Genomic DNA, 26,464 nt, shown 5'->3' with positions numbered 1-26,464 from the left:
GCTTAGAATGTCTGAGGGTTTTTTCTAAAGCTTGAAACTTTTGACTTTTCCAGTAGAGTAGAAATCTTTCAATGAACACGCTTTTTCATAAGGCTCCATTTGGGAAGAGTACAAATACAAATATGTTCACTTGTTCAATGTAAACACAAATGCTGTCATTCTCATAAACCTGGCATATTTATATTTGCACTGCATATATTTGTATCTGCACTCTTCCTAAACAGAGCCTAGTCTCAGGTTGGGAAGAGTGCAACTATAAATATGTCAAGTGCAAAACCTTGTATAGGTATTTCTATACCTTGTAGGCTTGTATTTCAACTATATATATTTGTATCTGCACTCTTCCCAAGGCTCAGTTTTGGAAGAGTGTAAATACAAATTTAGGTTTAAAATTACAAAATACAAGGTTTTGTAAGGTATATATTTGTATTTACACTCTTTACAAGTGAGCCTAAAGGTTTAAAATTTTCTTTGACCAAGCAAATTTGGCTCGGTAGTAGTAAGTAGGATCGTATGAAAATCTGGAAAAAGGTGGAGAATTAAGACAGAAACCGATACAAGAAAGAATAAGCCAATAAGGTTGGCTAAGAAGAATTAAGTCGAAAACCGGTACAAGCAAATTTGACCAATCCGGTTTGTGTTTTTAGGATAGTGCTTTTATAGTTTTATGGAAATTAAGAGCAGCCCGTTTGGTAGTCCAGAAAATGTTGTTCTTACTAACCATCGTAATAATCCATTGTAAATGTTTTAAAAGTTGCTTTCAAAAAAAATGTTTTAAAAAATAAGAATTAATCAAATCACTTCTAGAGGTGAGCATTTAGTTTATTTGGTTAAAATCGAACTGAACAAATCAAAATAAAAAAATGAATTTAAAAAAAGAAAACTGAACTAAAATCAAATTATAGAAAAACCAAAATAATCGAAACCAAAAATTTTAGTTTGATTTTTTATTAAAATCAAATTTTAATAATATATAATTAAATACATTATATTATATATTATATAGGGAAAATTGCATAATATTAGTACCCTGTAATTTGTGACTAGTTTCACTTTGGTCCCTGAATTTCAAAACATGTTACTTGAACTTCCAAAACATGCCAATTTAATACCTACCGTTAACCAACAGTCAGTTATATGTATCACATGATAATATGTGACTTAAAACTTTTGAAAATGTTTAAATTACCCTTTGAAATAAGACATCTTCCCTAGGAATTAAGATTGAACCAAAGCAATGGTGAAATTGAGTACCAAATGAAGTTGTTTTTCTCTAATATCTAACCCCCCCCCACCCCCTCTCTCTCTCTCTCTCTCTCTCTCTCCCATTCTTTCACTTCTCCTAAGAAGTCTAAACCATCTCTCTGCTTCTCTCTTTTCTCTTTCTTTAATCTTTGTTTCTCAACTAGTGTTGAATCCATACGCCATGCCCTACGAGCTAAAAAACCCATCTCTTCCTCTGTTCTATCCACCAGCTCCACCACCGTTAAAGATGGCAACGATTGTTCCACTTCTTCCACCACAACTACCAGCTTTTGGAGCCTTTGGGCCTTTATTTTATTATCCTTTTTACCCAGCTCCAAGCTATTACTAATGAGATCGGATCTGCTCCTCACACGCACATCCAACCATGCATTGGGAACATCTTCTGCACTTATTAATTATTATTCACAGGAGACGTTTCCAATGCACGGTGGATGTACATGTGAGGCGCCCATTTGTGACGTTTCCAATGCACGGTGGATGTACATGTGAGGCGCCCATTTGTGAGGAACAGATCCCGTCTCATTACTAACAACAACCATGCAACATTTACTATTGTCTTCCACCTCCTTTGCTACCATGACCGGCATTGCATTTTCCCACATACGCATACTGCACCATTGCTACAGACATCCAGATTATGGGCATGGAGGTAAAAAGTGGTGGTGCTTGCAGAACAAGATCTATGCCCTAAGAAACATAATATTTCAAAGAAATTAGGATTTTGTTATTTCTCAATAATAGAGGAATGAGAAACACGCTATTCCATGGTGTCCCTTTAAAATAACGAACATGCGTGGCTATGTGTGGGTGTAGTATTGTTCCCCTAAAATCAATGGTCAAAGTATTGATACGTATCGTCAGCCAATACGTATCATATTGGGGGCTTCCCAATATGCCCCTACATGGTGTGTTTCGGGGTCCCGACCAGTTCAAAGGGTGGATAGACCTTTGAACCAAATTCGAAAAAAAAAAATAAAAAAGCTATTGATACTGATCAATATATCACTACCGGTGTATCAGGCATATCGATATTTTGAACATTGCCTTCTTCCTCCATCAACAAAGCTCCTGACGCAACCCCCTCTCAACTCTTAAAAATGTTTGAGATGCCTATGTAACACCCATTTTCTCTTAAAAATGTTTGACTTTTTTATATATTTTATATGTTATTTTTCCTTACTAGATCCCCTATTTGTTTTTCATTGATTTTCTTATACCGATGGGGGAGGCATCAAAAGCCCAATTGATCATTTTTTTCTTCCTCCAACACAATATTTCTTTACAAATAGAACCTATTAGCTATGTTTTTTTTTTTTCTTCTGACACTTTAGGTGTTTTAATCTATATTGTGTATTTTTCTCCTATATTAACTGCCACAGATGAAAGGTATTTAGGCTATGTTTGATGATTAAGTGGTTTGAAAAATAAGCATTTATTGTACAGGTGTTTATTCTAAGTACTTATTTTAACAACCACTTAATGATGTTTGGTGACCTATTTCTCAAATCACACATATAAACAATGGTTTATATGAAAAATTTAACCCCCAAAAGTGCTTATCTTAGCATAAATGAAAATTTTAACCCCCATTTCACCCACACATATAGACAATGGTTTTCATGTATTATATTATACATTTAAAGGAGCCCACACATACCACGTCAATCCACATGTGCCATTAATAGAAAAAATAAGGAATAATAGTAATGATAGTGATGATAATAATAATAATAATAATAATAATAATAATAATAATAATAATAATAATAATAATAACAATATAATAATGATGATGATGATAAAAAATAACAATAACATAACAAATATTGAAGAGTATTTTCAGAAAATATTTTTAAATAGCAATTTTCACAAAATACTTTCAAAAAGCACTTCCAAGGGGCAATTTTCACAAAGTACTTTTAGAAAGTATTTTCAAATAGCAGCTTTCACAAAATACTTCCAAATAACAATTTTCACAAAGTACTTCCAAAGGACAGTTTTCACAAATTACTTTTAGAAAGTACTTTCAAATAGCAATTCTTACAAATTGCTTTCATAAAGTATTTTCAAAGAGCAATTTTCACAAAATACTGTTAAAAAGTACTTTCAAAGAGCAGTTTTCACAAATTGCTTTCAAAAAGTATTTTCAAAGAGCAGTTTTCACAAAATGCTTCCAAGAAAGTACTTTCAAAGAGCAGTTTTCACAAAATGCTTCCAAGAAAGTACTTTCAAAGAGTAGATCTCATAAAATACTTTCAGAAAGTACTTCCAAAGAAAAGTTCTTACAAAATACTTTCAGAAAGTACTTTTAAAGAGTAGTTTTCACAAATTGCTTTCAAAAAGTAATTTTCACAAATACTTTCAAATAACAGTTCTCACAAAATACTTTTAGAAAGTAATTTTAAAGAGTAGATTCCATAGAATACATTTAACCTAACTTTATAAAATGATTCTAAATTTTTGTCTTTAATTATAATTAAGAAAACAGGTAAAAAATATCATAAACTTTGTGTTCATGTTCAATTAATGCACCCTCTAGTAACATAAAAGTGTGGATGTTTGTAAAATTGCATCTCACTTGGACATGTACATCACACCCATTGTAATCATACTAACTAGCAAGACATACGTGGATGCCCAATACACATAAGGTTAATCTAGGTGCACCACTCCTATCAAACAGTGGATTAGTCGAAGAATCATGTGAAGCATGAAATGACGGAATTGATAATCTACTTCTTCGTATGTTTTATATGAGAAAACACCGTACCACTATATCGGTTAGGGGTAAGCACTATTTGGTTAAAACCGAAAAACTGAACCAAAAAAATTTGGTTTTGATTTTTGGTTAAATCGATTTAGTTAATTTAGTTTTTTGTTTCGGTTTTTAGAATTAAAATTTTGGTTAATCAAATTAACCAACTTTCTATTATTATATATAATATATAATATTTGTAATATGTAAGATATAATATATAATATATCATATTTATGTATTAATATACAATAAAATGAAATTTGATTCCATAATATATATTTTAGAATATATAATAGGTACCATTTGTTATAATATATATAATAAAGTGCATATTATTAAAATTCGATTTTAACCGAAATAAATGAAAACCAAACCAAAATTTTCGGTTTCGGTTATTTTAGTTTTTCTATAATCCAATTACGGTTTTAGTTTTTAAAATTTCTATTTATTTGGTTTGATTTTTAATCGAACAAACCAAATGCTCACCCTTAGTATCGGTGGACCTGTACGTTGCGCACATTCAGCCTAGGTATTGTATATACTTGGGCAACAACCAATGAACACTACATACTATTTCCTACCAACCATTAATGACCTGTAATGAGATTATATGTATCATCAACGACTAGATAAATATGGCTAAAGTCTCCAAAACATAAGGTGCCTATATATGTTAAAGTCGAATACATCCCCAGTCAATGCATAATGTTATTGAAACACAGAAAAACAAATACCATGACCACTAACATAACTTATGTTGAACTAAGCCTCATTAAAACATCTTGTTATTGACATAAGTTAAATTTGAAAATCAACAATAAGATGTTTTTGAGACTTTAGCCATAAAGTACCTAGCAACTGAGGTTTGAAATACAATCGCATCTCTTGTTGCTGATTTAAACTAGCAACTGCAATTTCATCAAAATCTTCTACATTTGTCTCAAATGGAGGTTGTATTTCAAACCCCTCATCATTTTTAAACTCGTTAAACAGGGTGTCTATATGCTGGTTGTCCCTCATGAAGTTATGTATTGTCATGCAAACCATAACTAGCAATTGTTGTGTTTTCAATGAATAGCACAACAAACACTTCAAAATAGGGAATTGAGCCTTCAACACATGAAACTCCATTCAATGACACTTCTCAATAAGGCATGGGCATTGTTGAAGTACTCTTCCTTTGTCCTAGGCCGTCCTCCCTTTCAAAAATCAAGCAAATGATACCATGTATTACGGTATGGTGCCATGTAGCCAAGTCATGTTGGGATATGCAAAATCAATAACATAATACTTACCTAAGCATGGGAATGGAAATATTATTTTATACATGAATCCAAATAATTTAAACAAAATTTTTAATGTATACATACGTACCCTAGGGTGGATGCAGGATATTATATTTTGAATTATGTATGGCTTTTCCAAATATGTGATAGTCATGTGCAGTCCTCTCCCATCCAACAAAGACAAATGTAAATTTCATATTAAAATCACATGCGACCATTACATTTTGTATGTAATGCCCTTTTTTTGTGTTTTAATGTATACATACATACCCTAGGGTGGATGCAGGATATTATATTTCGAATTATGTATGGCTTTTCCAAATATGTGATAGTCATGTGCAGTCATCTCCCATCCAACAAAGACAAATGTAAATTGCATATTAAAATCACATGCGACCATTACATTTTGTATGTAATGCCCTTTTTTGTGTTGGTATAGTGTCTGCATATTAGTAGGGACCATGCAAATATGTGTGTCCCATCAATAGCCCCTATGCAGTTCTAAAAAAAAACTAAACTCAATAGAATTTAGTATTCATCTATCATGTGATTTTAAAAGGAACTCAGTGTGCAAATGTTACCTTGAAATATGGATAGTATTTTGGATTATGCCAGATGTGTGGATGAACAATGTTGAAGTTAGGGGACATATTATTGACAACAAAAGTTTAACCATTGCCATCAATATGTTATTGAAAGAACGACTAATCGTCTCGTTGGAGTGTTGGAATCACTTTTGCATCATCTGATTTCTCTTGTTATGTCCAACAACATGAAGGAAAATGACTAATTGTTCCTCCACTGAAACATCTTGACTATTTTCAATGAAAACATGTTCTTATTAAGTATATCGCATAGTCATATAAACACATGCTTGTCCATATGACAAAGTTCGTATAGTCGACCATCATGCCCTTTGAAGAGAAATTGTGTATACATCGTACCATTGCAATCAATGGTATATTTAAGTTCTCTACGAACCCAAGTATCATAGTAATAGTCCCCCACCACAAATGCAACATCCATAATACACTTCACCTCCTTATTGGTGTCCATCACACCATCGTAAGATAAGCTAATATTGAAATCTGACTCAATATCTGATACTACCTCAAGTCTCCATTTTGGTTTCCTTACCAGTATCCATCTCTTACATTACCATGCAATTTAAAAAAAAAAACAGAAAAAAGATAATCATAGAAAGGAATGCATAATGCAAGAAAAAAAAAAAACAAGTGTAACATACCATTAAAATGTAAAGTAAATCAAATTCAATGATAATAATCCTAAAACATGGTTAACAAAATAGAGTAATCAAGTTATCAAATCATAGAAAGATAAACATGTATCACTCTCTCTTGGAATGCTGGTACAACTCTCTAATCATCTTCAGGTGCAAGGTCATAGACCTAATTGCAATAAACAAGTTACGAAATTCGCCTTTCATTAACAGGAGACTAGCAAACATGAATAGAGGACTCCCCTTAGGGATGGCAATTTTTTCCATTTCCCCGATCCCCATGGGGATCCGCCCAGAATGGGGCGAGGATGGAAATGATTTTCCCCCCACGGGGACGGGGAGAGCACTCCCCACCCTGCAGAGACCCCGATCCCCGCCCTGTGGGATCCCCACTAATATATATGTATATATGTATGCATATGTTATATGTATATATGTACACATACATCTATATATTAACATTTTTAAAATATGGTTGAATATGTTTGAATCTTTTTCTAAAAGGATTGTAAATTTTAATTATTTTATTTTAATTTTTAAATAAAATAAAAAATAAAAACAAAATATTTAACATTATAAAAAATCACAAGGAATGGGGATCCCCGCGGGGTGGGATCCCTGTTGGGATGGGGACGGGGATAACCTTGTCCACGTTAGTGGGGACAAGGATGGGGAGAGGCTCCTCATCCCCACCCCGCCTCGTTGTCGTTCCTAACTCCCCTCCTCAATCTCAAGGATCTCACTAAGGAGTTTCATGCATCACTCCATAGAAACGAGCTTTACGAGTAGCTATTATCTCGAATGCATAGGGAATTCTTTCTAGGTTCCTGTTAATCCGTACAACCCCTGTTGTCTTCTCTTTCCTAGAAGAGTTGTTACTCTCGCCCATGTCTTTGGGGATAATCTTATGTGGGTGAGTGTTATTTGGAAATATTCTAGCTTCTTGCATTGTTTCAAATGCCTCTATTGGTGTTTGTGACTCATGTTGTAATTCATCATCCATCTAGTCATCATTTAGAGTTAATAATAATAATAATAATCTTATGTGGGTGAGTGTTATTTGGGAATATTCTAGCTTCTTGCATTGTTTCAAATGCCTCTATTGGTGTTTGTGACTCATGTTGTACTTCATCATCCATCTAGTCATCATTTAGAGTTAATAATAATAATAATAATAATATGCAATGAGAAACTTTGAAAAAGGGATAACACTTATTATTCATATTAATTATACATAAATAAATGAAAATACATATGAATAAAAAAAATAGGAAAAAACATCACAAATATACAACAAGAAATTAAAAGAAAGATAACATTTATTATTCATATTAATAATAAAAAGTAAATGAAATTTTGGATTAATAAAAAATGTAAAAAACAACACAAAAAAAAGTAGGATAATAATTTTTATTCATATTAATAATAAAAATAAAGGAAAATCTGGATTAATAAAAAAAAGGAAAACCATAACAAATATGCAATGAGAAATTTAAAAAAAAAGTGTGATAACATTTATTGTTCATATTAAAAAATAAATGAAATTTCAAATTAATCAAAAAAATGTAGAAAACATCACAAATATGCAAAGATATGGATACAAAAAAAAAAACTACTTATATTAGCATATTATTATTCATATTAAAAATCAAGAAACACCAAAATGTAATCACATATTTCAACATATTATTATTCATATTAAAAATCAAGAAAAAATTCAGCAACCACATATTCCAGCATATTATTAACATAATCTTCAACAAAAATGGACCAAAAAAATACTTCTTATTCATAAGAAACACCACAAGTATGCAATAAGAATTTAAAAAAAAAGATATCACCAATTATTCACATTAAATTTCCAAAAAAAAAATGCAGCAGAATTCGGAATATGCAAAAACAGAACAAAAAAAAAATCAGTAATTACCTATTAACAATGGAAGGATTGAATGGCTTATCTTCAAAGTTGAACTTTTTATTACTTTTCAAATATCACATAGAAAGATGATACAATGAAAAGAAACCCAAACTTCTAGAGCTGTTGCAAGAAATCAAATTAAATATCTATTCTCTAAAGGACTTCCTGTGTCTGAGTGGGACTCCTGGCTCAAGCCAAATGGCAATGGAAAAGAGGTGATGAATGGTTTTAAAGTTGTCATCACACAATGACAATGAACATTTGAGCTGATAATGAGATCACTGTAGGCCATTCCTGTTCAGGCAAGGATCATGCAAGAAGGGTATTTCCAAAGAGGAAATGCATCCAAGGGACTTTAAATCTGATTTCCAAAATATCTTCCAAAAACACTCGTCTTTTATTACGTTCCTCTCTTGGTAGGGAGAGAGAAACATAAACTGGGTTAATTCGAGAAAACCCAAAGCCTCCAAACTCTAACAAGAGTACAAATTTGAGATAATATCCAATATTTTAATTAACTCTAAAAATACAACTTAAATACATGAACCAACGTTCCAACATATCAACTACTAGAGAGATTCTCTCCTTGTTTTAAGGCTTTACTCCATCTTAATAACAAACCCATGAGTCCAGATCTTCTGCCCACGTTAATCGCATCCACACATTGAGAACATCTCATCCTCTGCATAGTATTATGCAGGGGGAGATGTTCCCAATTCATGAAAATTAATGTATTGTGGGTAAGCGTGGGCAGAGTTCTCGTGAACAGGAGATACGGAGTCCAAACCCCACTTATCTAAAGACCCCCCATTGACTGCTTTAACAAGACCACGTAATCTCCTAAATGGCTAAATGTAAGTTCATGGAACCCACTAAATCCCCAACAACCGATTAACACTAACAAACTACAAACCCAACAAATCACCCTGGTGGGTCCCAACACAGCCCACTAATCCACTAAACCTGACATGTAACATTCCCATCCCCTTAAAATTGACCTTGTCCTCAAGGTCATGCGATGAACAAACACAAATAGTGACACGTGCATGCTTTTCTTGATTGGCCACCACATTGTTGGCCACAAGTTTCCCTCGAATCCAATAACAGTGTTGTCTTCGTCACAATACTTGGTATTTATCTCTTTTTATAGCAAAATTGTTGAGTTCCACATTCCCCAAGAATGTCACTCTTACACGCTTGTTCGAGTGCAGTGATACCTGCAAACGGAGAGCTAAGGGCACATGGGAAATTCAGGTAGTAATTCGCGATCAAGTCATAGAGCAGTCTGGATTCATGCCACAGTTTGGTTGCACATGACCCACATCATAATTGTATGAGGTTGCTTTAATCTCCTTTTCCTTGCACAAGGGATCAATCGGAGTGTTGAATACAGCAGCAATGGATGTGACCCTTGAAGTGGAATCCATGTAACAAAAAATGTTCATTGCTTTATTTAGATTACCAGCTCTGTAATACTGCCTGATCAATGCTCCATAGGTAACTATAGTGAACAGAAGACCATCTTTAATAATTTTTTCTGGTACTAGACATGCATTGCACTATTGGAGAAAATTTCAGCTATGGACCAAGTGGAAATGAGTAGGTTGTATGTCCTTTCAGCAGGTCAAATTCTCTTCTCCATTAGTTCCGTAAATGGCACTGAATCAGTGAATTGGCATTCATCTCTCGCTCCACCACCACTCGGAATTTATTCTGCCATAACATGCTCAACCCCGAATTTGCCCATCTGTGCAGCAATGCTAGAGTCCTCAACTCGGTTCCATATTATAAGTGCTAGGCAGATTTGGATCATCTCATAGGCTTTGGAAAAGTGAAGCTGCTCAAGCTTCTCATTTTGGATTGTAGACGAGAACTCCAAAAAGTTCCAGAAAGCTCCATAAAAACAAGAGCCAAAGGGCTTGATTCTACTTTTATCTCAGCAAATAATGGAAGAAGAGCAATAAAAACAACAGCATAATTATTGTTAAGAATGCCGGTGCAAGTTCCTCCGCCATTGTGTGTAGAAATATTCCAAGGTGGATGTTTGGATGTCTCTGCTTCTATTTCAGTGTTCTCAATTGACCTTGAGCAACATTTGCTAGGCAACATCGCTGCCCTCTGCAATGGAAAAATCTTAAACTGGGTTGTCCAAGTGGAACTGCACAGAATGTGATGGAATAATGGAGGAGAGGTGATGACAAAGCTCGCCATCACCACCATCATTTTCTTCCACTCACCAGGATCGAGTAAATCCTTTGGTTTGGACTTCAGAATTCCCCATCGTTTTGACTTTAACTTATCCGCTAAATCATCAACCTTTTCCCAATATGATTTCACCATAGTATCTGTAAGTGAGCGATACAGTGGAAGAAGGAGAAGAAAACCTCCAAAGGTTCTGGCTCTTCTTAGATCATCAATCGTGATCACTGTTGTCTTTCTGCTCTTGTGATCATTCATATTACAAAACTCCACAACAGAAGCCTTCTCACCACCAAGAAACCCAGCATGACCGCTCATAGGATTAAGACATTGAATCACACTTGTAGGATGAATAATATTATGAGACTTAAAAAGCCAGTCATTGAGATACATGGTGTAGAATCTTCGAATATCGACTGAAATCTAAAAGCACATCACGAGGTTCAAATACTTCACCATCCGGGGACACTTAATTACCTGACTGAATTCTTCAAAGCTAGTTGGAGTCACATTGGTCACCTTGAATTTGACCGTAGAAGATGCCTTTGCTTCTCCTGAGAAATCCATTGAGAGGGAGAGAGATGGAGAGTACTGATCGTTAGTGCTAGATGTCAATGATCCACTGTTGATTTTCATAGAGCCAAAGAGATCCCCTCTTCCAAAGAACTCTTCAACGGCATCTACCTTCTCATCTTCTTTATTGCAAATGGCTTTTAGTTGATCCAAACTAGCAGAGAGGCACTACAGGAAAAATGGTTGCCGCTAAAACTCCAAAACTGCCGCTAAAAGTTTTACCGGCAGTCAGCAACATGCCGCTAAAACATGTGTTGCTAGAAGTTCTAGCGGACTAGCGACAGTTTTGACAACTGCTGGTAAAAAAAAAAAAACTGCCGCTAAAACCAAGGCCTTTAGCAGCAGATGTAAACTGCCACTAAAGACTAAATTCTAAGCGACAGCTTTATCTTTAGCAGCAGTCGCGACTGCCACTAAAAGTTTGTCACGCTTTTTTCAGCACACTTTTTGGTGCGCTTTTTTCGCTAAATCATATTTTTTTTCATATCCCTATAGTTGTTTTCAATCAGTAAACAAGCTTCTAATTTGCTTCAAATAACATGTTTTCTCTTCATTAATCTAAATTGAAATGTAATACAAAAGTCAAAACATCAACTACAAATAAATTTTAAAAGTCCATTCTCCATTCAAAACATTTGAATCACAAATACATCTGAGTTTCAAATTGACACTTTAATACAAATTTCATCATCCATTCTCCAAATTCAAAACACATGATTTATAAAAACTTCTCCCAAAATCCAACGAAAAGATGAATTCCTGATGAAAACAATCATAAATAAACTTGAATCAAAACCAGAAATAAGCCATCAAAGTAAAAAAAAAAAAAAAAAAAAAAAACATAAATAGTGATAAATAATTCATTAATTGGATTAGACACTTGAAACTTAGAAATGCAAGTAGCCAATGTTCTTAAGGCCTAGTTTGTTTGAACTTTGAGTGACTTACCACTGCTGTCTAAATGTTCTTAAGGGTAAGGAAGCACCTTCCTGGAGCATCTGAATTTGGATATATTTCTCATTTGCAACCATCAGTTCTGCCATAGGTAGGATTAACTTACTAGGAAAGATGGGGGTAGATGTTACAAACATTAACTAACTAGCAAAGTTCATGAAAATGACAGCATTTGTGTTTGCAAATATATTTATTTCTGCTTGCAGTCTTTCCAAATGGAGCCTAAATAACAAACTTTTAGATCTATATGGACCCCTATTGTTTAGTCCTAAGAAAAAAGCCCAACTCTGATTGAAGGAGAAGCTCTCCTGATAAGGGCTTTGGTGCTAATTGCTAAGATATCCATGAGTATCCTGGGTCCAACTATGATAAGGTGCTAAGGTAAAATAACTGAGCTTGCTTTAATAACCTGTTCCAACCACACCTTAGAGAGTTGCACTTTTTTTTTCTTTTGTATTTGTTGGTAGGACCTGCTCCAACCAAACTTTCCTTTAACCTGGTAACATGTTTAATATTTGTCTTGCTTGGATTTTTGTTTGCCCCTTGTTTATCTAAGGCATCCACCATGCTATTAGCTGTTTTTTTTATCAATTGCTATTAGCTGATCTTTGTGAACAGAGGAACTGAATTCTGAATTCTCTTGCTAAGCTGCCTTACACTTCACTCACATGTATCTGTACTGCCACATTATAGGGTTATTTTGTCCAATCTAGCTTTTATCTCCTTTCAGTATGAGGTCTCGATTTAAGTTCCTGATGTAATGACAAGTAATAACTCAACATTTATAGAGTCTTGCCTCTTCAAAGACATCTGATAAAACATTTACCAAGTCTCCTTAGCCTAAAGTCCTAAAGTATGATGCCATAACTACACCATCAGTCCCAAAGTATAGTTCAAGGTAAAAGATCAAACATATATTTATAACAAAATGTGCAAATCTGGAACAAGAATATCAATGTTGAAACCATCACAAGAGGTAGAAAAATAGATAGCGTGACATTTTGATTTATGAACCTCTGCTCAAATTCCATGCTACTCTACTTGAGTATGTCAGAATTTTAATGATAAATTAAATTATTTGTTGTGAGAAGGAGCATGAGTACCTTGAAGTTGGTCAAATCAGGGACGACATAGTTTGGCAATTTCTCATTCATCACAACATATCCACCTGCACCAAAATGCTATGACACATTATAAACAACAAAATGATATTCACTTCCAACAATTGCTAAAAATGGAGTTTAGAGGGGATCACCTTCTTAGTTTGTTTTTTATTATTAAAAGATAGAAAGATACAAAAGAAATCCCAGAGCATGTCAGAATTTTAATGATAAATTAAATTATTTGTTGTGAGAAGGAGCATGAGTACCTTGAAGTTGGTCAAATCAGGGACGACATAGTTTGGCAATTTCTCATTCATCACAACATATCCACCTGCACCAAAATGCTATGACACATTATAACAACAAAATGATATTCACTTCCAACAATTGCTAAAAATGGAGTTTAGAGGGGATCACCTTCTTAGTTTGTTTTTTATTATTAAAAGATAGAAAGATAAAAAAGAAATCCCAGAGCTAACTCAGCAAACATCCAGTACTACAAGCCAAGACTTAGGGCCATTTAATAATTGCTAAGTTTGACTTAACCGAATTACTCATTGCTTTGTCTTTTACCATATACAATAGCAATATAATGAAATAATTAATGGTAAAGTAGGTACCGTAACATGTCATTCAGCAACTAAGGAACCCACCCCCTATGTAGTTGTGTATCAACTAAAAAAACAAAATTATAAGCAATTATGGAACCCAGTTGGAGTGCATATGGGTAGGTGTGATTCCCTGGAAATGATGGGAAAGTACCATGACCAAGAAAACTACCATTCAGCCCTTTGCATTACAACCTCAATGGGTGAAACTTTCATTTCAAACACACGAGCAGAGCAAGGAGAGTGAGGTTCCAAAGAATGTTACCTCTCCTGTTATAGCTACAGATTTCCAAGCAGAAAGCAACGCAAATCTTCAAACAACACCCATTGCAATTAACATAGCCAAGCTTTACCCTACGACTAATAAGCACTAAAATTAATTGGGACCATTCAAGTTAATTGGTTCCATCCAGTTTTACGGTTGTACTCTAGGACATGCCTAAAGAAATACAAATCAACTTCAAAACTTTCACTAGAAGCTTTATCAGCAATTGATTATAACCAATACTATTCCACATTCCAATACACTCTAACTTAGATATTCCTAGACAATAATAACCCGCTTCACAGGCCTAAACATGACACAAACTATAGTTGGGTGCTCTTAGGTAACCAATAGTAACCCAAAGAAAAGTTCTCCAGGTACTTCTCTACTGTTGGAGCCAACAGAACTCAGTAGCCAACCAAAAAATACTAATAAAAGAATCCAAATTTGAAGACAAAGAGGTAGTAAATATAGAGAAGAAAAACAGATGTCTCATACTCAATATTCCAGCAAATTATGTAAAAATGGACTCTGCTGATCCATAAAATGCCACATGTCAAAAACAAGTGATCCTATGCAGAATCAGTCCCGATGTGAGGTTAGATCAAACAAACCTTGAACTGGATTTTCCTATTTTTGCCAAAAATAATATCCCGAAGAACACTTGGCATGGATGCTGATATCATCCATATGCCTATTGGCATCAACAAGTCATTAGTGAATATTCCTTCAGATCTCTGTCAAGAAGTTCTAATACCAAGTTGATGTTTTCTTGGCCTATTGATATCATCCATAAGACCTATTGAAACCAACATTGCTGCTCTGTGAATCCAGCTCTGCCCTAATTGAGTTACCTTCACACACCAGGCCTGAAAAACTCAGAAGAATAGTGCCTTCATGATCTCTACATACTCCCCCAACACCTGTAACAACCCAGTTGCCTAAAGTGCAACCATCAGTTAATTTATTGGTTCCCAAAACTGGTGCAACTTGGGCTGGTTTGAGGTTAGACTCAACCTAATAGAAGGGGGTGTTATACACTGTTGTCACGAAAAAGTGCAGTGTGCTCCAGAGCATATAAAATATGGCCTGCAAATATTACTTCATTGGCATACAAAGAACAAAATAAGGCAATTTGATTTATGCACCAATGGAATGATTCTGTATTATGGGAACAAAATAAATAAATAAACTATTTTTCACCCCCAAGAACACCAGAAATATTGCAGCAGAAGGTGACCAAAGGGGACACTCAGCCTACAAGAGTCTGCTGAGTTGATTTGGCATCCAATGGCATTAATGCTTTAACAAGGGGAGCTTGACACAGAAAATAAATCAATTCCCTTTATAAATTCTTTCTCCCTTGTTCATGGATGGAAGAGATGATGAGTTGTAAATGGATAACATTTTTGTACAGGAGTATCAAACCTGAAAAATAATATGCCCTTGAAGACCACTCTTTTGTCATGTGTACATTGTACCAGGATTTCCCTTATTGGGTTCTGTCAATAACATTTGTAAGCCCAAAACCCCAGCTAGAATTGACCATCATCCCTTATTGGGTTCTGTCAAGAACATTTGGGTCCATGTGGAAGGCCTGCATCATGATTGCCAAACTATGTTAATCTTCCCTCAAGTCAAATTTGGCAATAGAATAACACAGCATAATATTTTAAATCGCACAAGGGGACATGACAATAAATAAATAAAGGACATAACATGGGAACTTGTATATTCTTAACATGGCTTTACCATGAAACACTTGTGATGATTCCAGTGATCTGGGGTCTTGGAAGGAGTGGACTAGGTAACCTCACGAATCTTTGTAATGAAACTTAGGTGTAGGTTAAAATCCAAGTTACATATATGCCATAGTCAACATGCCATGATTCTGTATCATCTGAAAACCAGTGTATCATCACACGAGCACACCTATACAGCCATGTGCACATGTCAACCACACCCAAACAAATAAAGGCTTGGTTCTATGACCAAGGAGAATCATCATTTAGTACTGTGGAGTACACTAACTTCAATCTTACAACTTGAAGATTCTAATGTACAACCAATTGATGCCACTAAGGAATATTATATCATAGCTGAATTGGATATAACAGAATAGATTTCTATAGAAGTTAACCCATTCAAAAGTTGCAAGTTAAGCTTATCTGAAGCAGATAGACCAAATTTTAGCTAAGGAAAACGAAATCTAATCATGACCTGCATATAGATGGACATAGGAATAAATATGGGGGCATTCATCTTCACGTGTCTGATGGTTACTTAGACAAACAAGAGAAACCAACATGCAAATTCAAAGTTACATATGTACATACATATTTCCACCCTATGTAAGTTAAGTAGCAATCACATATGGATTTTAATTGATTTTCAAGTCAAACTCAATTATATCATCTTAAGTTTATAGTATACAAGTTAAGTAGCAATCATAAACGTCATATATGGATTTTAATTGAAAGTTGGACATAACTAATTATAGGAGACTGCCAGGTTGTGATGGCTGGCCATTCTAAAGAGATGAGGGACCCTGGGCTCTTCGACATTTGATAATAGAAGCTAGGTGGTGATAAGCTGGTAACTCATAAGCAGTTCATACATGCCATTAGCACTGCAAGTTCCCTTGCAAGTGTGGGGATAAATAGAAATGAACTGTCATGGGGTTCACCTGGTCTGGGCAGGGGATTGTAAAAAGTGTGAATCTGCTCCTGAAGCAATTGTACTGGCAAGGGGCCTGCTCTTAGCTGTTTTTTATATTTCCTTCATTCTAATTTTCTTGGAACAAAATTCATTTTGTTTAATCATTTAATAGAACCCAAACCTTGAAGTTGATCTTTACCCAAAAAAAAACTTGCAGTTGATGATCAAATAAAAAATGGACTGGGGAATTGAACACATGGCCAATCCAGTCACCCCCCCCCCCAATCCAACTGATTATCTGGACCATCCATATGATCCCTCCATGAAGCAGAAATAGGTGAAGTCATGTATCCATCAAAAAAAAAAAAAAAAGAAAAGAAAAAAGGTGGAGTCATGCAGTGAAGCTCCCTACATGAGCTGATATATTAGTATACCCATTATATATGTCAGACATCTTTGTGTTTGGTAATTCTCTATATACATCACCTTGGGTTAATGCATAAGCTAGCTGTTTGTGTTAGTAAGTATATGCAGGCAAAGCTAAGATTCTGCTTTTTTAATAATCTTCTGGTTGTTGCTCACATTTAGTAAGTATATGCAGGCAAAGCTTGTTGTGTTTAATCATCTTGGCATTGTATTGTTTAGAAGTTATATACTTATGTAGTTCGATGGGGCATTTTATTGCTGCATATTATGTCCTGTGCTTTAATATTATGATCAGATTGAAGAAACTAATGAAGCAAGGAAGAAGTTCTCAAATGCTAAGTCTATTTCATCAATCCAATATTTTGGGGATCAACACAAATCAAGAGAAATGGAAGCTCAAATCTCTTTGCAAAAGTTCTTGGTATGTGTGTTAATTAACCATTAATGATGTTGCAATATGAGAATTGAAACTCCACTTGTTGGAAGAAACAAATTTTGTGCTAAGCATCTTAAGTTACAACCACTTGTGTAGAGTTAAAAGACAAATAGGGATTTTGTCTAAGCATCTTAAGTTACAGCGTCTAAGATTTTGGTTAATCTGCACTGAATTACAACTTGAAAAGTGCAGTTCAAAAACAAATAAGTATTTTGGCTCTCTAATTAATGAGTAGGATAAGCATACAAACCCCTGGCTCAAGCTGGCAACAAGGATTGCAGTTAGAAACAAAGAAACATAATTGATTGCCAAACAATTGAACAACAAAATTTAATAAGTTGCAGATGGAGCAACTTAGGACGTTAAAGGATAAAATGGGGCCTCATAGCAAAGATCTTTTGGAGTTGGATCAAACTAAATCTTCCTCCTTGATCAATCAATGACTTCACTCTTTGTCCCTCCAAGATTAGTAAAGTTGAATTATTGATGTGTATTTGATTAGATTTTGCAGAATCTGCACTTCTTGTTTGCAAAAAGAATTTACTGTCAAAATTCAATAAACCACACACCTTTGAGAAGCTTGTGACAACTCCAGTTCATAAAAGTCAAAGTAAGTTTTGATTGCTAGTGTATGGATTTTCACTTTTGTTTCTTTTAGGTGTACAAGTATATTAATTGTGGTCCTGCATTTGATAAGCATGAGGTCCTTATATTTTACTATCTTTACTTCTGAGTAAAACTGCATAGGCCTTCTCATAGGTTGCTGAACTTTTTACTTGTAAAAGCAAGAGAATCATATAATCTATGAAAACTTTGATATGGCATAAAGATTTCTTCCGTAAATAAAATAAAGATTTTATTAAAAGAAAGCAGAGAATTACAGGAAAGGTGACAGGAAATCACCCAAGAGAAGAAAATAAAAGCACCCCAAACCAAGAAAGGTCTACATGAACATTTGTTGTTCTTTTGACTTGCAAGCCTATTCATTAAGTTGCACTACATTATATCTGAAATTTTGATCAATAAATTATATATGCAATTATTAATGTCAAGCAATGAATAGGACAACTCTTCATGCATAAGGGTCTACATGAACATGATATACCTGAAAGGAAAGAAACTCTTTGATAAGAAATTCTCAAAAGACCTGAAAGAAAGGTCTACATGAACAGATTCAGAATTATCTGAAAAAAACTCAACTCAAGTTTGATCAAGAACAGTCATATTATCTTCAGAGGCTTGCAGCTCTCACTCCTAGATTTGTTGGAGTTGATATTGCAAATGTTTGTAATGAAGCTGCTTTAATTGCTGCAAGAAATGAGGTATCACAAATTGCTATGGGACACTTCAAGGCAGCTATAGATAGGATAATAGGTGGTCTAGAGAAAAAAAAAATGCTCCAATTTCTAAAGACATGCCCGAACCATCTCAGTTAGCTCAACTCTCATGTGTTAGTTTCATCTCTTTAACATAAAGGCGTGTTAGTTTCATATAAATTTATTTTATATTCCCAGTTAGAGTTCCATGAGATTGAAAACATGCTTATGTCATGATAGTTAATTTGTTCTTATATACAGACCATCATATTTTCCACAATTATTTGTTTTTTAGTGCTTTTATGGGTACAGGTGGTGGTCTTCTAAAGACTGGTATTTTACAAGTGACAACTGCAATGAATTCACACATACATATATCAAAGAAGAGGATTTTTTTTGGATAATATATAAAGTGTGAATTCCTTTTTCATTGGTAAAGGATTGTTGGATTGCAGCCTAGGCTTCAACCATTCACAACCAACATTATTAAAAAACAATAATATTTTCATGAGCAATTATTTACAATACCTAATCAAATGATCAATAAGACAAATTTTCAATTAAATTGGAGAAAACCCTAAATGACACAATTGAGTAAATTTATGGGAAAAAATAAGAGTAATGGGATCATGAAAAGAGAGAGAAATATGAACTCACAATGTGATCAGAAGTGCCAATGGGTCCACCTAGAATGCGAACACAAGTGTGAGTCTCCTTGCATATCTTCTTGACTAGTTCGCCCTTGCGGTCGATGATGCTACCTACCTTAAGAACACGAGTATGAGACAGAAAATGTTATTGCTAGGCTACCCAAGCTATTTCTTCTTGGTTGGCGTTGCCGTCAAGGCCTGGGCCGGGACTTCTGGAGTTGCCACCATTTCTAGAGGTTGTTGAGATGACTCTGACAAAGCGGTGGTTGTGGCTATATCAGTCCAACAATCCTTTGTATGTCATATGGATGGGTGAGAAGTAATTGGGTAGCTTAGCCAGAATCCACACTGCTAACCTTGACGTTGCTGGTTTGTGTTGTCCGATGGAGGGCAAAATCAACCAAACGGTTAAGGGAAATCCATAAGAGAGAGAGTGTTTCACCTGTTGATGCTAGCGCCATTGGTTAAGTGTCATCCCATGGTGAGAAGTTTGAGAGAGAGAGAGGTGTCATTTCTTCTTGGTTGGCGTTGCCGTCGAGGCCTGGGCCGGGACTTCTGGAGTTGCCACCATTTCTAGAGGTTGTTGAGATGACTCTAACAAAGCGGTGGTTGTGGCTATATCAGTCCAACAATCCTTTGTATGTCATATGGATGGGTGAGAAGTAATTGGGTAGCTTAGCCAGAATCCACACTGCTAACCTTGACGTTGCTGGTTTGTGTTGTCCGATGGAGGGCAAAATCAACCAAACGGTTAAGGGAAATCCATAAGAGAGAGAGTGTTTCACCTGTTGATGCTAGCGCCATTGGTTAAGTGTCATCCCATGGTGAGAAGTTTGAGAGAGAGAGAGAGGTGTCATTTGGTGGCGAAAAGGTTGAGTAAAAGAGAGGGAGGAGGAGACACAGAGAAGGGCAAAGGAGGAATGTGATGTGAGAAAAAGGGTTTACGCAGGGAGGAAAATAGGCTTTAATACACTTTTCGTGCCTACATGGATTTAGTGGCAGTCAACACTGTCTTTAGCGGCAGTTTTAAACGACTTCCGCTATATGGTATTACTTTTAGCGGCAATCACCATTTAGTCCCTGTCAAAGCTGCCGCTATTTATTAGTTTTCCTAGAGTGAGGGATGCAAACATCTACAACATTCTCTCCTTCATCCGTTTCTAGACGACCACAAGTGAAGCCACTTTTCTCTCCAATCGTGCCAAGCAATGTTCAAAACTGGTAGCCATTTCTGGCTCTGATACCAATTGTTATGTTCCTCTCTTGGTAGGGAGAGAGATAAACATAAGCTGGGTTAATTCGAGGAAACCCAAAGCCTCCAAACTCTAACAAGAGTACAAATTTTAAATAATATCCAATATTTTAATTAACTCTCAAAATACAACTTAAATACATGAACCAACATTCCAACATATCAACTACTAGAGAGATTCTCTCCTTGTTTTAAGGCTCTACTCCATCTTAATAACAAACCCACTTATCTAAAGACCCCCCATTGACCGCTCTAACAAGACCATGTAATCTCCTAAATGTAAGCTCATGGAACCCACTAAATCCCCAACAACCAATTAACACTAGCAGACTACTAATATTCTAATAAGATAAGAATAACAACTAACAACATGATAACAAATTACTTAACCCAACAAATCACCCTGGTGGGTCACAACACAGCCCACTAATCCACTAAACCAGACACGTAACATCTTTTTTCCCATTACTTGGATGTTTTCAAAATACATATCACTGCAAAGCAAAAGAGTAATGGATCTCTACAACACAATTCCCTTTGGAAATAAACTTTTGACACCAAGCAAAGTTGCATAATGGGCTGAAGTTGCAATCTATGGGAAGCTCTGGAAAAAGGCCCAAGTAAACCGATAATGTTCTTGTACCATGTAGACATGGAACTTTCCGTGCAACTGGAATCAACTAATACTTGTCAAAGTACAGCCAAAGCAGGCAAATTCCTTCACCAATTGGCTATTTGCTTATCACATTGGTGGGTCATTAGTTGAGCAACCAAATCATGCGAAAAATCTTCTTCCTAGGATACTGAACTTCCCATCTAAATATTCCCACAATGCAAAGAATCAAATACAATACGATTAGCACTCCATAAGGCATTAAACCAAAGATTCCATGAACAACTTAATGCTTCTTAAATCCTCTTTGGACTGTGGGTAGTTTTGTGGCTTGAACAGCTTCCACAATCCAACAGGATGTTGGGGTTCAATTTTGGCTTGTGTTGAGAATCTGCCAAAGATCTTTTCACACTCAGGATATGGCTTGACATAAAGATTGTAGAACCTAAGCCTACTGGATTTTATCAGACCCTTCAACCCAACTTCAAAACCAAGTGCACCTTTTGACCTTAGATACTCAATTACACTATAACGAGGAACTATTTGCTTTTCGAAATTCACACCTAAGTATTCTGGAACTTCAACCAGGCAATAAATATTACACTCCATCCTGTTTATTAGAAAATCAATCTTCTTCTCTATGTCACCCAATTCATATATGATTGATCGTGGTTCTCTCTGCAGCACTTTGAAAGCGTCCCTCAGGGTTAGCCCATGTCTGTGCAAGCAATTCACTCTCAATTTTACTTCGGTCCCAGCTCTAAAAATCCCTTTACAGAGAATTTTCTCTTTGATTGCCAACCTACACTTCAAACCCCTCATTAGTTCCAGGCATCGAGAGAGCTCCCCTACTTCCATAGTGAGAATTCGAGGGTCTTTAATGACCTCCCTTCTGATATCGTCTGCCTTAAAACCCAACTCCTTAAACTCATTAAAAAGTGGCACGAACCTACCCTCAACGGAATATCCTAAAATTCCCGGAAACGAATAGCAGAGTTTATCGATTTCATCACTTCGAATCCCAATTCCCTTAAGGAACTCAATCCTCCGGTGAAGCTCATCCGGTTCTATCATAATAACTCTCGGAAATTCCTCTAAAACTCTAGATACAGTCCCATAATGAAAGCCAACAGCCTTTAGGACCCGTACACTGTTGCAGAGGTCAGCAGGTTCTAACTGAAACCTCCTAGAGTGCTCAAGAACGTTTTGAATTAGCAATGGAGAAACACTACCAAGATCTAGTTCAGAAAAAACCATCTCCCATTTCCTCAGAAACCCCAATTCCAAAACCCCAGGACAACTAGATATTATTGATACAAGAGAATTCTGCGATAATTTGAACGCCAAAAGAATTCCAAGAGACTTCTCCACATCCAACAAATTGAAATTCAATAAAAATTGACTCTTTCCAAGAAGTTCATGTAGTTGACATGTCGGAAATCCATACCTCTGCAAGAGATTAGCAAGCAAAACTTGTTGTCTATATTCTGAATTTCCTGTGAATTCTGAAGTGATTTTAGATGCGGTATCATAGCTTCCTGAAAAAGATCGAACTTTTTTATTACAAGCTAAGTTTTTCGGGAAGACAGTGAAAAATCGATGAAAAGCTGATCTAGTTAGAACCCTAATCGCCATTGCTGAACCTCAAGGATTTGGAAAAATACTTGGCTCCCACCAGGAGGACATGCGTCTTACCACAACCATTTTACACACGAGTTTTAAGGTTTGGACTTAGAGTTTACGTTAGATGGTTTTAGGGTTTAACTAATTGCTTGTTTGCCACCGGTGTGTTTAATAGTAAATCGTTTCACCCGATTCACAATGAATCGTTTCACCTGTTTATTTTGAGGGAAAAAAAAAGGAATGCACGCTGATTGGGCGTTTAAAGTAATTTGGTTTAATATTATAATATATATAAAGTCTCAATTTGGAAATACAGCGTAAATACATACAAAATAATACAAATATAAGGCTTTGCACTCTTTGTATTCCTTCGAACTCAGCGAAAATGACAACTTGTCTCAAAAAGTAGTCAATTTTTTCAAATTTCAATGTGCCATCTCATATCGATCTCCTCTCGTCGTCGGGATGAGGTCGGCTTCTTCCCTCGAGCTATAGTGCCAGGCACGACTCTCAAAAGGAAAATAAACAAAGATAGTTTTGTTTGAAGGTAAATTTCTCATACCCATTCGATTGTGGTTGGATACATATATAGAGCTTAGGCTTGATGGCTGTTACAACTAAAATGGAAAAGACAATAAAAAGGCTAATGATTGCTAATAATGCGCAGGGAATATTTCTGCTATAACAAACTCTACAATTCTGCTACTCTCCACCAGCTGATCTAGAGCAAAAGACCACGTTAGCCTCTGCATGTCAATGTGTCGTAACACTCCCTCCCCCTTCGAAAGCAGCATTGTCCTCAAGGCTAGATTGAGGAAATTTCTGTTGTAGTTCCGTGAGTATTTCCCAAGTCGAATTTATTGTCGAGGTTCCTTGCCATTGAACCAGTACCTTTGTTACTGCCTCGTTGCCTTGTCGTTTCAATCTTCTATCAATAATTGCAGCTGGTTGGGGTTGGAGTGTGTCGTCATCCTTTAGTGGTGGAAGAGTGGCTTGGGCATGAGAGTTGTCTCCAACATTTGCCTTTAACCAAGACACATGGAAAACATGATGTAAACGACAGCCTTCTGGTAACGCCAGGCAATATGCAATTGGACCAATTTTCTCTGTTATTTTGAATGGTCCGTAAAAATGAGCTACTAGCTTCTAAGACTTACAAACTGCCACTGTGCTCTGCCGATAAGGTTGCAGCCTCAAGTATACCCAATCTCTAATGTTAAAATTCCTTTCTGTTGTCTTCCGATCCACCATTTTCTTCATTCTGTCTTGGGCAAAGAGTAAATTCTGTTTAAGTTTTTGCAGAGCCCTTTCCCTTTCCTGTAATTCAGCCTCCACTGTTGGTGCTTGAGTTGTTCCTGGGATGTAGGAGATCAAGTTTGGTGGGGGATATCCGTATAGTGCCTGAAAAGGGGTGGTTTTGGTTGTAGAATGGAAAGTGGTGTTATACCACCAATTCTGTGATTGTTCACTGGTAGACCTGTTCATGGGCCGGGCCGGGCTGGGCTTTTACTTTTCATTAACAGAAATATATTAGGCCCGAGCCCGACCAACGGGCCTACAACTTGGGCCCGAGCCCGACCCTAATAAAAAGCCCGAAGCCCGAGCCCGAGCCTGAAGCCCGACTTAATAAAAAAATTAGAAATTTTCCCTATTCAATAATCAATATAAGTCATAATTTATTTACATTAAAAAAAGTATAAATTCAAATTTTATTTATATTAAAAAAATAATATGAAAAAGGGAAAGAGGATGTGGAGAATAAGAATTCGGTTGGAAAAAGAAGGGAAAGAGGTGAAAAAAATAGGGGTATTCAACTAGGGTTTTTAGGTTTAGTTATAGGTCGGGCCGGGCCGGGCTATTTTGGCAAATTCCGAGCCCGGCTCGAATTTATTGCGGGCTGGGCTTTTTGGCCCGAGGTTAAGCCCGCGGGCCTATATACCTATTCAAGCCCGTCCGGGGGCCGAGCCGGGCCGGGTCGGCCCGTCAGGCCACCCAACCCATGAACAAGTCTATTCACTGGTGTAGCATCTAAGGTAGGTTTCCAAAGTCTTATTAAGGACCTCTATCTGCCCATCTATCTGAGGGTGGTATGAAGAGCTCATATGTAGCTGTGTTCCCTGAAGTTTGAAATTCTCTCTCCAAAAGTTGCTGGTGAGCAGAGAGGGTCTCGATCACTTACAATTGTCTTGGGCATTCCATGTAATCTAAAAATTTCTTGGATGAATACCTTGGTCAGGCCAAAAGTAGAGAAAGGGTGGGTTAAGGCAATGAAGTGTGCAAACTTAGTTAATCGGTCCACAACTACCCAAATGGTAGTTTTCCTATTGGAAGAGGGTAAACCTTCAATGAAATCCATTGAGAGTTCAGACCATGCTTGTTCTGGAATGGGTAGAGGTTGTAGCAGTCCGGGGCATGCTTGGTTTTCTACTTTGTTTCTTTGGCAGATTTCACACTCCTTTACCCAATATTTAACTTCAGCTCAATAGCCTTTCCAACAACAAATCTTCCTTAATCTTTGTAGGGTGTTGTAGTACCCTGAATGTCCTCCCCCTGGGACTAAGTGGGCTTCCTCAAAAAGTCTCCTTCTAAATATTGAATTTGGATTGATTACTAGCTTCTCCCCTTTCCAAAGCAGCCCATTTTTAATTGAGTATTTTCCTATGGGCTCCTTGGCTATGTCTGATATCATCTTCTGCTATCTCTCTCTTGAGCTCTTCAATCCAGCTTGGAACTGGAGCAGATACGGCCATTACTTCCCCTGCTTCTTTGTGCGATAGAGCATTTGCAGCTGAATTGTTTGACCCTTTTCTATAGCAAACTTCATAGTCAAACCCAAAAGTTTGCTAATAAGTCTTTGCTGGTTTGGAGTTGTAATCTTCTGCTCCAAAATATGCTTTAAACTCCTGTGGTTTGTCAAAATTTTAAACCTTTGACCTAGGAGATAGGACCTCCACTTCTGCATTGTTGTCACTAATGCTAGCAATTCTTGATCATTTGTTGACAAGGACTGATACTTTCCTTGTAGTGCCTTGCTGAAGAAGGCTATTGGATGCCCTTGTTGAGAGATAACAACTCCTATTCCAATTCCACTAGCATCAGTCTCCACTATAAATGGTTCTTGATAGTTGGGGAGAGCTAGTACCGGGGTCGTGGTTATGATTCTCTTGAGTTTCCTGAAAGCTTCCTCGGCTTCATCACTCCATCTCCATCATCCCTTTTTGAAAAGTTGTGTTAGTGGTTTGGTTAGAATGCCATAATTATGGATAAATCTTCTTTTAATAATCAGTGAGACCCAGGAAACCTCTAAGGCCTTTAACTCC

The 26,464-nt window shown here is 36.2% G+C and overlaps 1 protein-coding gene across 9 annotated transcripts; it reads right to left on the bottom strand.

Annotated features, from left to right (window-relative positions):
• Positions 1–4,597: 4,597 nt before the first annotated feature.
• On the bottom strand, positions 4,598–23,260 carry LOC104597913 (Mitochondrial transcription termination factor family protein). 9 transcript variants are annotated; one of them, XM_088904194.1, is made up of 7 exons: positions 19,664–23,260; positions 15,923–16,102; positions 15,599–15,767; positions 13,564–13,628; positions 13,298–13,362; positions 12,189–12,276; positions 11,765–11,999 (listed from the first exon to the last, which is right to left on the bottom strand). In XM_088904194.1, the coding sequence occupies exon 1, from the start codon at positions 23,154–23,156 to the stop codon at positions 21,783–21,785; it is 1,374 nt and encodes a 457-aa protein (XP_088760320.1). In that variant the 5' UTR covers positions 23,157–23,260; the 3' UTR covers positions 11,765–11,999; positions 12,189–12,276; positions 13,298–13,362; positions 13,564–13,628; positions 15,599–15,767; positions 15,923–16,102; positions 19,664–21,782. The 9 variants fall into 9 exon arrangements, with proteins under 9 accessions (XP_019053443.1, XP_019053442.1, XP_088760320.1 ...); XM_010259699.3 differs by lacking the exon at positions 12,189–12,276 and having other exon boundaries at positions 19,664–19,771; positions 20,099–23,260; XM_019197898.2 differs by lacking the exons at positions 11,765–11,999; positions 12,189–12,276 and adding an exon at positions 4,598–5,223.
• Positions 23,261–26,464: the final 3,204 nt, after the last annotated feature.

Source organism: Nelumbo nucifera, chromosome 4, assembly GCF_055504915.1.
Source record: "Nelumbo nucifera cultivar China Antique chromosome 4, China Antique-T2T, whole genome shotgun sequence".
NCBI lineage: Eukaryota > Viridiplantae > Streptophyta > Magnoliopsida > Proteales > Nelumbonaceae > Nelumbo > Nelumbo nucifera.
Note: the sequence above shows the minus strand (reverse complement) of the source record. Positions and strands in the feature narration are given on the sequence as shown.